The sequence below is a fragment of the Typopeltis vanoorti genome, chromosome 3 (assembly GCF_054136105.1).
Source record: "Typopeltis vanoorti isolate ZY-2024b chromosome 3, IOZ_Tvanoo_1.0, whole genome shotgun sequence".
NCBI lineage: Eukaryota > Metazoa > Arthropoda > Arachnida > Uropygi > Thelyphonidae > Typopeltis > Typopeltis vanoorti.
The window spans coordinates 57,765,351-57,778,166 of NC_143551.1; the positions used below are offsets into that span (position 1 = coordinate 57,765,351).

The 12,816-nt window shown below is 34.6% G+C and overlaps 1 protein-coding gene across 3 annotated transcripts in view; it reads left to right on the forward strand.

Moving 5' to 3' along the window:
• The window catches only part of Nf-YC (nuclear factor Y-box C), a 211,168-nt gene that overhangs the window by 132,268 nt on the left and 66,084 nt on the right, over positions 1 to 12,816 (forward strand). For all 3 annotated transcript variants that reach the window (XM_090415626.1, XM_090415627.1, XM_090415628.1), the window contains exon 6: positions 460 to 576. In XM_090415626.1, coding sequence (XP_090271752.1) covers positions 460 to 576 — 117 coding nt within the window. The remainder of the gene's footprint in view (positions 1 to 459; positions 577 to 12,816) is intronic.

Here is a 12,816-nt window from a genome sequence, read left to right on the forward strand (position 1 = left end):
CACAACACAGAGTTAAACTTTGCGTTGTGTGCTCTGAAGATGCTGGATATAATACCAGCAAAATATTAGCTTTTAAGTTAGTAAATAATTATTTTCTTATCTATCTGTGTTCATATCAGTACCATTAAATCTATTACAACATTTTAAAAGAAGTTTTTGCTTTCATACACATGCACATATATGAATAGCTGGCATTAATCTTTACAGCTAATTGTTACATTATTCTTAAGCTACAAGGATCATTACTTCCCTTTCACATATTCCTCTAGTAAATGCAAACCAAACTACTCAGTTCTTGAAGAGAAACAGCAGCATCATGATGTAAGTGTCGATAAATGAGCAAATATATATATTTTCAGATAGGAAAGTTAAGAAAGTATGTCATTCTAAAATTTATGCAAAATTCTGTGGCATAATATACTATCATTTTATAACAGTTCTCTGTCTCTTAATAAATAGCAAATTCAAATAGTTCAAGCAAGTCCTGGAATTCAAACAGTTGCCACTACACAAGCAATGTCTGTACAAACTGCTTCACCAACTTTATCTGTTCCATCAGTTTTACAGGTACAAGCTGTAAGTATAATTTCAGTTCTAAATTATATTGTGTGTTATAATAAGAAAATTATATCTTATGTGTTATAATAAATAATGGTTCACGGACAGTTCATTGCACAAAATATTCATTGCAGGGAAACTCATCGCCGAAAAAATTCGCTGAAAATATTATTTGCTGGAAAATTGAAATGATATTGCATTGATATCGATATATGAAAAGCAAATGCAGTGCAAGATAAATTTCACAAAATATAATTTTTTTTATCTATTTATGTATTATTTATTTAGATTTTAATTGGATTTTCATAATATTTTTATTCTTATACAGTGAAAGTATTATTTTATTGATCGGTGAGTTTCCAAATTTCTGTTTCATCTTAAAAAATTATAAGTATTCTTTCTTACTTAAATACTACAGGTACTGTTGATGGAATATTAATATTTACAAAACTGGAATAGGGCAGTTTAGGAAGAAAGGGCACCATATTTAAGAATATATATTCTGCTAACTGTTCACTATTTTTCTGCACACTTAGACACCCATCTAGATGTGATACACACACACGCACGCACGCACACACACACACACACACACACACACACACACACAGATTTCATCTGAACTAATTCAGAAGATGAGGTGTTTCAGTTATTGAATACATGTATATTTTGAAAATGACTCCACTTTTCCTGCATAGGAAAGATATGTTGTATACTGTTATCATTTACAGAGCTAGTTTAAGATCATAGGTGCACTTTTCAGTAATTATATTAAAGAAAATAATAATAAAATTATGTAAATGCTATCATAATGATGTAAATCAGCATAAGCTAAATTGCCATCTGCAGCTGCAATACTAGTCTTTACCCTTTCCTTTAATGCTAGTATTTTCAGAAGATGAAATTCACTCTCACCTAAAAAAAAATTACAAACATCCATGCCCATTGCGAGTTTCAAATCCACAGCTCATTATTTTTGAATGGTTTACAAGAGAAGTAATTAATTGCATATTTCACTTTGGGAGCATGCATCTATATATATATTAGTAAAGAAGACTAGATATAAAATTTTAAATTTCTTAGTGTCATAAAATACTAAAATTGGAAGGAAAGGTAAAGACTGTTATTGAAGCCGCAAAATTTTCTTTAATATAATTACTCAAAAGTGCACCTATGATCTTAAACTGGCTCTGCAAATGATAGCTGCGTACAAGATGTCTTTACTATGCAGGAAAAGTGCACTGATTTTCAAAATGCATGTGTATTCAATAATTGAAACACGTCAACTTCTGAATTAGTTCAGATTAAAAAAAATATCACACCTGGATGGATGTCTAAATGCCCAGAACAGAAAATAGTGAATGGTTAGAAGAATAAATATTCTTAAATATTGTGCCTTTCCTCTCTAACTCTTCTTAAATATTTTATTCTCCTTAATAACTATTCTATTAATAGTTAGAATAGCTAATAGGAATAATAGGAATATGTAAATAGTTAACTATAAATATTAGTTGGAAATAATTATTATCCCTAAAAATATTCTTAAATATGGTGCCCTTTTTCCCTAACCACCCTATCCCAGTTTTGTAAAAATTAATATTCCATCTACAGAGCCTGTAGTATCTAAGTAAAAAAGAATATTAATAACTTTATATGGAATTAAAAATTTTAGAATGCTAAATATAATCGAAATAACAAATAATATAAAATATTTCTTTTTTCTTTTTTTTTCATATGTAGGAATGATGTGACCATAGGATATCAAATTTTCTTCGCAAAGAATTTTCCCACAATGAATTTTGCAGACACGATAAATCATTATATTTGGTGTGTGTTATAATAAATGATTATATTTCATTATAATTATAGTTAGCATCTCATAGTTTCTCCTAAGGAAACTATGTGATGCCAACTTGAGTAGTTTCATCAGATCAATGGAAATTGGAATAGCATTTCAGATGTTTGTAGAGAACTGCTTATCATTCAAGAAATGGGTTTCATCCAATGAATTATAAACTGTGATGAAAAGTGGATCTATTTCAATAATAAATACACAGAATAGTGAATCATCCCACATGAAACAGAACTTTCATTCCCAATATCAGAGGTCAAGAATATGGTCATGTTGTTTGGTGGAATTTCGAGGGCATGTTCCACTAATTCCAGAAGGATGTGTGCTATTAGCAATAGACATGAGTGCAACCTGACACTATAACTACAAGTGGTGCTTCTTCAACAAATAATGCCAAACTGCGTCTAGCAGCTGAGATGGAGCTACTTCTTTACCAGGCATGCAATCCAAACCTGGGATAATCTGATTATAACTTGTTCCAGTCAATAGAACTTTGCCAGCATTGAGGGAATTTCAGTATGGTTTGCCAAATTGGGTAGCAGCAATACTCTTAGAGTTGTTGTCAACCTTAGAGCACCTTTTTTTATTTACTGATATCTGAATAAAATTGCTGAGGTACTTCAATATTATGATATAAAAGTGGCTTTCATTCTTTTATACAGAATCTCAAGATTCTTACCCTCCCCTCAATCTCCCCTTAAGAAGCAATATGTCTACAAGATATATTGTTTGTACAGAATAGCTATATAAATTAAACAGCAGGGCATTTGGAAGAGATCCACATGTCAAAACATTTTAAATCTATGGCAGAGAAGAGAAAACATAAATACAGCTTGGCATATCTGTGAAGGCTATCCTGTTCTTTGGCAGAAATGTTGTATATTGACTATAACTGTTTTATCAAAAAATTCAAAGAAGCTTAAATGTCATGCATGCCCTATTCAGTGCAACAAAAACCAAGGTATCATCCTGCACCAAGTCTGATCATCATTCATGAAAAGTCTCACATATACAGGCTTAGGCTGTGGATCCACATTTCCTGTCAGAATGGAACACTTCCAGAGCACAAATTACAAATATGGTAAACACACATCAATTACGCAGATAGTTGTAGAAACAATTCAAATTGTAACTGAAAAGGAACTAATTTCTTAGGAGCTGGATAAAGTGCTGAGAAAAAAAAACAAGGAATTGTGTTACTGTAAAGTTGAATTAATTATGGTGCTGTGAAAATGACAAAAATTTCAAAATTGATTCATATATCTGTTTCTATTCTATTCCCTCAGCCATAGGCTGGTGGGGGGTAGCTATATGCTACCATACTAGGGAAATGATTATGAGCAAGGTGGTTTCCCATTGCCTTCCTTGCCATAGTATATTTTATGACTGTAGCCATGTGTGTTCATGGGACTGGTTTGCCTGTTTTGAGGGATTTACTGGGAGAAGAAATCCTCCACCTCCGTATGAGACCGATTAACTCACCTTTAGTTGAAAGAGACCAGATAAAGGTTCCTCATGTCACTGATGGGAATGAAACACAGCTCTTTCTGACCAAAGGGCTCCATCTATACTGACTGAGCTATGGAGGCTCCATATCTGGAGTAAAATGGAGAAATTGTTCTTAAAGGTCATGGAAATGGTCATTCACAGCATCCAAAAAATTAGTCAATAATATGCTAGAAGAGCACACTATGGCATGGCTAGTTTGTCCCTTAGGAAAGTGGTAGTATCATTATTTTATGTGGATTTTCTGTGGTCCTGCATACTCTGCTTGTTAATTGTAGCCACTTAGCATAGGCCTCATCAGTTTACATATATTTTGAGATTCCAGAATTGTCCTTTAAAAATTGTTTACCAATTTTCCTTTAAAAAGATTACTGTAGCAGTAATCTTTTTCAACAGTGTCATGGAATTGTTACATATGAATTTTCCAAAGGAACTGTTGTGCATCTTCTTGAACAGTCCTATATATTGGTTCACTAAGTCTAGTAACATAGTCAATGGAGCTTTTCTTATTTCTTGTGTCTTCTCTCCACATAAACTTGTGTACATGTTGGAACACAGTGTTTGGTTCACTAAGTCTAGTAGCATAGTCAATGGGGCTTTTCTTATTTCGTGTGTCTTCTCTCCACATAAACTTGTGTACATGTTGGAACACGGTGTTTGGTTCACTAAGTCTAGTAACATAGTCAATGGGGCTTTTCTTATTTCTTGTGTCTTCTCTCCACATAAACTTGTGTACATGTTGGAACACGGTGTTAGTAATGACTAATCCATATCCTGAGCAGAAATCCAGCCGGTGCTTATCATTATTATTAACCTTGCCCTTTTCTCCAAATTTTCCCAAAATGTTTCTATATGCCTGTTGGGATTCATTTCCTACTCTGCTGTTTAGATATCCAAAAAGGACCACTTTTTCCATTTTGTTTATGCCAGTTGCCTGTTCTAATGACTTGAAATTTTTTTCCATGTCTTCCTTAGGAGAACCCTCTGTAGGATATTAGGTACAAATAATTTTCATGTCCGTTTCCCCATTTTGAAATTTGCCCTTGTAATCCTACTTGAGATTTACTTCTAGTCATTACAACCCATGTACAGTGCTAATGTACTATAGGTTGATCTGCCAACCTCTCGTGTATGGACTTAACATTAAAAAAAAAAATAAAAATAAAAAATCAAGAAGGCAGTCTTCATGTTTGGTGTTGAAAGCTATCACTTTTCCTTCCTGTTGTCCAAATATAACATCCTGTCACTTATCATTTAGTAGGATTTCAGCTATTTTTGTGTTCTTTATCTCAGTAATGCTAGTTATGTCCAGAAATACATATGATGGGACAAAAATTTAAGTATTCCATGTACCAGAATTCACTATCCATCTAGCAAGAGGAATAACTTACATACAGTCAAATGGACCAACAGAATGACTAACAAGCACATATTCATTTTGGAAAATGAGCTATGAAATGAACATGTAAATTGTTTAACCTTATATAAACAGATTATGTTTTTGTGTTAAACTTCTTGAATTTTTTGATTAACAAAAAAGCACCTTTGCCTTATCTCATTTTGTTTTTACAAATCATTACCTTCTCATACTATTTTCCAGTCCATTTAACTTTTTCCCCCATCTTCTTTATCTTTTCCGGCTATATAGTCTTTTCCTGCTTCCCCTCTCACAATTTATATATTTATTGCTATCCTGTAAGGAGCATTCTTTTCACATGTTCTTACCATTTTCTATTAATGAAAAATTTTGATGTAATAGTCTTTATTTTCAGGCAAGTTTTTGTTTTTTTCCTTTTATTTATAGCTAGCAAGCATTCTTATTTCTGCATCATGTCTTACCTCACTTCTGAATTTAAAAATGGGTTAGAATAATGTTGTCATTTGTAAAAATGGCCCAGTTCTTGAATGTAACATAAAAGTTGTCTTTAATCCTTTAAATTATATGTCCATACCTTACAGTGATTAACAAGGCTACTTCGTCTACTGTGAAAAAAATCCATAATATACAAGATGTTGTATATTATACCTGCAGAAGAGAAAAAATCCATGTGGACAAACAAAAGGAAACAAAATTGTTATTTAGTAGAAATTTAAAGATGCACTAGAAATTATTCCTTTCTCTGTTCAGTGCAATAAGGTTTAATACTGAATGATATGTGGTACACCCTGATAAAGCAGCTAACTTAGCAGAAATAGGATATAAAAAGCAATCATGGCAGCTTAGATTAGCATTTACTCTTGTATTAGATACTATTAATGCTGTGTCTAATTGTTACTATACTAGAAGCTATTTGTAATGGTGTTGCTTCCGAATGATGTAGATAATGTTGTATATATTGAATATGTATTGAATAAATATATTTTGGAAACAAGAAAGAAACAACAGAGTTATGCTCATTAGTCTTAGTAAGGGAACAGAAGGCTCAACTGTTATGTGAACAGGAGGCAAGCTTATTTGTATTTGGCCTTTACAAAATCAGCTTTGGATTTGTGGATGATTTTCTTACATTCATTTCAGGATGCATTGTAAGCTGAGTGAGAAGCTGGAGTTTTTGACTTGAGCCATTGAATATATGTTGAATTTTTATCTTGGACTGCAAAGTCACATTTTTCAGAAAATTATGGCTCTAATTTCAGTGGGATGGGAAATGAAGCTCCTAATTCCAGTAAGGAGTATTTCAGTTATTTGATCAGAGCAATGTTTAGATAAGAGAGAGCAGAAAATGTAATCAGACCATTAAAAAATGGCAGAATTCCAAAGATCATCCTATTTGGCTCCATTCGAGTACTATAGGGTAGGTACTTCTACAGGTTTCATTATTGACCTTATTTGGAACATATTCATTTCTTGCATTGCTTAAATAAAGACATCTTAAAATTTTACAAAATCTGTGTCAGCACTCACCAAAGTAGATGATGGATTGTAGTAGGTGGTTCCCTACTATCTAGAGACTGTTTTAGGTCAGATCATTCAGCTAAATTTGTAATATAGTATTTCTTTAAGGTTCTTAAATCTCTTGAGAATTTCTGCACAGTTAGACCAAAATGACAATCCCTTCTGCATAGACTGTTGGTCTATGGATCACACATTACAAATTTGGAATATTGTTATTTCTTATATTGTATAAGATTACTGAGAATTGCAGCACACTCAAACTAAAATAGAGGATTCAGTTCCAAGAAGTAGCTTCCTACTATGCAGAGATTTTTATATATCACATTGCATAACTAAAACTCAACTATAACACAACAGAACTGGGTTATAGTTGAGTTTTTTTTTAATTTTTTTTTAATCATGGTTTAATTCACAACACAGGACACATAAGAACATATAAGAAAATAAATAGTATATTTATTTACTTAGGTGCTAATATGGATTATATGTGGATTGGGTTCATAGCTACGTTGTGATTGGTCAGTGAATTTAGAGCTTGTGTAAAATTGGTGACATTTATTTGTTTATTGTGTTTTTCTCTTAGAAAATTAGTGTTTTATGGTATATTAGTGTCAATTTTTGTATATTTAGTGTTTTATAACATATTTTTGTTAAGATATTGCAAAATAAACATAGTTTAAAATGGCACCAAAAACACATAAGAAATGTAATACTAAGAGGAGCAGCAAAGTCGAAAACAAGAAGGCTTGCCCTGCTAAGGAGGTTATTGAAAATGAATTAATCTCCAAAATAGCAAAATTAATGCAGAATATCAGAGAGATGATGTGGGAATTACAGAAATTCAAGAGGCGTTTGAATGAGCATAGGAAGGAAAAGAAAATTAAGTGGCAAAGTAAGAAACAGCAAAGCACAGAATCAGATAAGTCAGTGAGTAACGAAAATCAGGTAAGTAATGTTGTTTTTAAAAAAAAGGATGTTATTTAGTATGGCAACTCTATCATAAAAGCCGGGCTGGTTGGCCAAGTGGTTAGCGTATTCGCTCTCCAGCCAAAAGACTGCGGATTTGAATCCCGCCTTGGGCATAGATGTTTGTGATTGTCTGTGAAAATAGTAGCAGTGGTGGTGGACAGTAGATGGTGTTGGTGTAGATAAAGCGGTTGGTAGATGATGGGTGGATGAGGTTGAGTGATGGAGTTGTAGTAGGTGCCCTTCCTCAATGAGTCTTGGACTCCCTGGAAGTGTCAAATAATAATAATAATAAAACATGCTTGATGAACAGGTTATAACTTTGAGTTTTCCAGAAGCAAAAATTAAAAATATAACACAAGCAATTCAAAAATAAAAAAGAAAAGTAAACAAGATCGTAATTGTATTAGGTACTAACAACTTAACTAGTGATAAGTTCAGTAAGAGAGAGAGGGGGACATGAAAGGGTTATTGGAAGAGGTGATAGTGAAGAGTCAGAAAGTGAAAATAGTAAGTATATTACCTCGATATGATAAAAATGAATTAAGAAGAAAGGCTATGATGGCAAACAATTCAATGCATAGGCTGTGTAGAAGGAATGGATGCAAGTTTTTGGATGTGTGTGTTGAGTTTCAGGAAAGATTAAATTTGTATAAGAGGAACAACTTACACCTGCATTTAGTATCAGGAGTCTTGAAAAACTAATAACTGGTAGGAGACCTGATACAGAGAGTCAGGGAGACTAAATTAGAATGGGAGAAATGGTGAGAATATGAGTGTAAAAGCGACAATGTTATATAATTGTGCTAATGAAGGGAATGGGCATTATCAAGTAAACGATTACGAGGAGAGAACAATTTCGATTTTGTGTTTGTCCGGTTTGGACCCATCACATGTGTGCTGAGATGTCTACATGTATAAGGCACTAGAGAAGAATACAGATCTGCAAGTTGTCCAACTGTGTCATGCAGACTGCAGACAAGAGTATACAAAAGAACATGCAAGAGGTTATTATGTCTGTACACAAATGCTAGGAGTATCAGAAACAAAGGGGTAAAGTTTGTTGTGTTTGTCAATATGTTGGAACCTCAGATTGTTGGCATTAGTGAGACCTGGCTATCAGAATCAGACATACTAAGTTGTATTGAGTGTAAAGGGTACGGTATTTTTAGGAAGGATAGACAGGAGAGGAGAAGGATGTGTTGCTAATGATATCAGATGACTTGAATCCAGTTAGTGTTGAGACCTATGATTGTAGTACTAGTAATAGTATTTCATGTGGTAGTGAATTTGAAGCCATCTGGTGTAACATGGAATCTAACAAGATCAAATTACCTACTGGGAGTGTTGTTACAGACCTGGTCTAGTGGACCAGTTGCTAGTGACGAAGAAATGCCTCACCAAATAGAGATGATGGGCATGAAAAGAGTAATCATAATGGGAGACTTTAATTATTCAAATGTTGATTGGGTAGCAGTAAAATCTCATGAGAAGAATGAAACTGAATTTATTGATCTGTTGCGGGACAACTTCCTCAAGCAGCATGTGACAGAAAGAACTCGAGGTCAAAGAGTGTCAGATTTGATTATACTAGGGTGGTCCGAAAAGTTCTCAGCCTAACAATGAAAAAACAAATTTAAATTTCAAAATTATTTTTATTTTTCAACATAATCTCCTTTAAGACTAATACATTTATTCCAGCGATGCTCACTACATGAGCATCGCTGGAATAAATGTAGTGAGTTTTCTTACTGAGAACCCTGTAGTGGTTCTCAGTAAGATCTGCAATATACTCCCTCTATAGCTGCAATCACCTCTTGATTTGAAGAAAAATGCTGACCAGCGAGGAAGAGTTTTAGTTTTGGGAAGAGACAGAAGTCAGAGGGAGCCAAATCTGAGGAATAGGATAGATGTTCCAACAATTCATAAAGAGATCCCTTAATTTTCACATTGTCAACCTTTGTGGGCAGGTGCATTGTCCTGATGAAAGATGATTTTTATCTTCTGCAAACCGGGTTTTTTCTCACGAATTTTTTTGTCTAGTCTGGTTAAAAGATCGGAATAATATTCCCTGGTGTTATTGTTTTACCCTTTTCAAGATAATTAATAAACAAAATGCCTTTAGCATCCCAAAACATTGATGCTATGACCTTTCCTGCTGATGGAACCGACTTTGTCTTCTTTGGTGCTGAACAACCGGCTTCTGTCCACTGTTGCTTGGATTCTGGTGTGTAATGGTGAATCCAAGTCTTATCCATAGTAATAAATCGATGCACAAAATCAATTTTATTCTTGTTAACGCTCCATGCACTGTTCAGAGATTTTCATGTGAGTGCGTTTTTGATCTGCTGTGAGCAAGTGTGGCACCCATCTTGTGCAAAGCTTTTTCATTTGCAATTCTTCATACAAAATATATCCTGCACGTTTTTTTGAAATGCCTATAGTCTCAGCAATTTCACGCACTTTGACTCACCGGTCATCCAATACCATATCGTGCACCTAGATCATTGATTTCTGGTGTTCTTAAACTTTTTGGATCCTTCATGTGGATCATCTTCAAGGCCGGTACGGCCACATTTAAACTCAGCAGCCCATTTTTTAATTGTCTAAAATGAAAGAGAAGAGTGCCCATAAATTTTTATGAACTTTGAATGAATTTCTTTTGCCGTTAAACCTTCTTTTACAAAGAATTTTATAACCGCACGATACTCAATTTTATCCATTTCAAGGGATACGGACAACACTTTTGCTTCAGACAGCTGTATAAAACAAACTACTTGATAGAATGACTTGCAATTTCACATGGATGCTTATGACAGATGTACCAACTTAGAAAAAAAAAATCTTGCCGATAGTGTTGCCATCTAAGGTCGAGGTTGAGAACCTTTCAGACCACCCTTGTAGTGTCAGAGGGTGTTTCAGTTAAAGACATAACTATTCTGCCTCTGGTTGGTGACGGTGATCATGCTATACTCACTTGCGAAGTGACTAAGTTTCTGAATGTTCCGTTCAGAAATGGTTACTTGCTGAACTATAAAGCAGGAAATTATGACCAACTGAGGAGTATACTTAGTTCAGCAGAGTGGTATCAGTTGCTGGATGGGAAGAATATCGACAGTGCATGAGAAGCATTTAAAAAATACTTAAATGATGCAATATCAAAATGTGTCCCAAGAGTTCATAGAATATATAGGGCAGGAGTCAAATGAATGTGTAATTTTATTGAGCAAGAGATTCATAAGAAATGGATGATGTGAAAGGAATACCATTTGCATAAGGATGTCTGTTATGAAAATTAAGCAGCAGGCTAGAATAGTCACAACTGTTGTACGGAAAGCTCTTCTGAGTATGAAAAGAAACTGGCTCTGTAAGCTAAAGACAACTCACAAGATTTCTATCAATATGGTGCAAGTAAAAGAAAGAATGAACACGAGGATGACAGATGCAGAAGAGGTTGTTCAACTAATGAGTGCTCATTTTGCTAAAAGCTATCAACCTGGTGTATGCAGCATTGAGTTCACTGCTACCTCTTCACTGAATGAAGGAACTCAGTTGTGTGAAGAGGAGGTATTAGAGCTGTTGCACAAACTGAATAAGAATTCAGCAATAGGGACTGGTGGGATGTCAGCACAGGTGCTAAAGGTATTCAGCTGAACTGGCTATTCCTTTGAACCAGGCTATATAATTTGAGTCTTAGAACAGAGAAGATTCTGCAGGAATGGAAAGAATGTGTGGTAATCCCATTTCACAAGGGTGGTGCAAAGACCGATGTACCCAACTATCAACCAATTGGTATCTCAGGAGTGATGGTGGTGAAGATTTTAGAAAAATTGGTTAGGACATGTATTCAGAAATGGGCTGACAGTGAACCTCTACTTTGCAATGAACAGTATGGGTTTACTAAGGGAAGGTCTTGTTTTAGCAACTTGCTCACATTCTATAATAATTACGATTGAACTAAGCAAGGGGACCATGGACGCACCATGATACTTTTGGATTTTGATAAAGCTTTTTACAGAATACAACATGGAAGACTTGCATAAATTGGAGAATATGTGTTTGATTTATAAAATATTAGCATGGATAAAAGATGATACTGATAGCGTATCAAAAAGTGGTATGTGGGGGGGGGGGATATATGTCCACAAGACTTAAGGTAACTAGTGTACCACAAGGTTCAGTCCTTGGCTAACTGTTATTCAGTCTGTACATTAATGATATTGGGAAGGATTTGACAGGCGACATACAGGTATTTGTTGATGATGCAAAGACTGGTAGGGTAATCAGGAAAGCTGCTGATATGCAGTACTTGCAGAGTGCTTTGAAAAAGCTGGAATTTTGGGCATTGGAAAATGGATGTCAGTTCAATACCAGTAAATGCAAAGTCATACACTTTGGCATGATTAGACATCCAATGTCATATTATATTGATGGAATTATGCTATAAGACACTGACCAGGCTAGAGATCTTTGAGCGTTAGTTCAGAGGCTATGTAGCAAAGATTGCAAATACAACTCAAAAGATAATTGCAATGCTGAAACGAACTTTCACATGCAAAGATAAGGATGTCATTTTGGCCTTGATAAGACCCCCACTTGGACTATTGTGTATAGGTCTGGTCTCCTGGTTTTTGGTTGTGATTTTGATACAGTGCAGAGAGTACAAAGGAGATTGTTAAAAATGATATTAGGATTGTGGAATTCACTACTGATTATGAAGACAGATTGAAAATTTGCAGACACTAGCAAAGAGGAGAAAGATAGGTGATATGATTAAGACTTACAAACTTCTAAAAGTTCGTATAGAATAAGATTTCAGTTGATGGAATTTTTCATTTTATGGAGGGTGGGGGAAATGACAAGAGGGCATCCTTGGAAGCTGAGAATGAATGCTGCTAAGAAGGGGGTGAGGGCGACTCGATTTTTCTCTCATAGGGTGGTGCATGATTGGAATGGATTGCCATTGGATGTCGTGCTCGCAATGTATTGGATGTTGAATTTATTCACACTGTTCAAGAATTAGTATGATAGCTGGTGC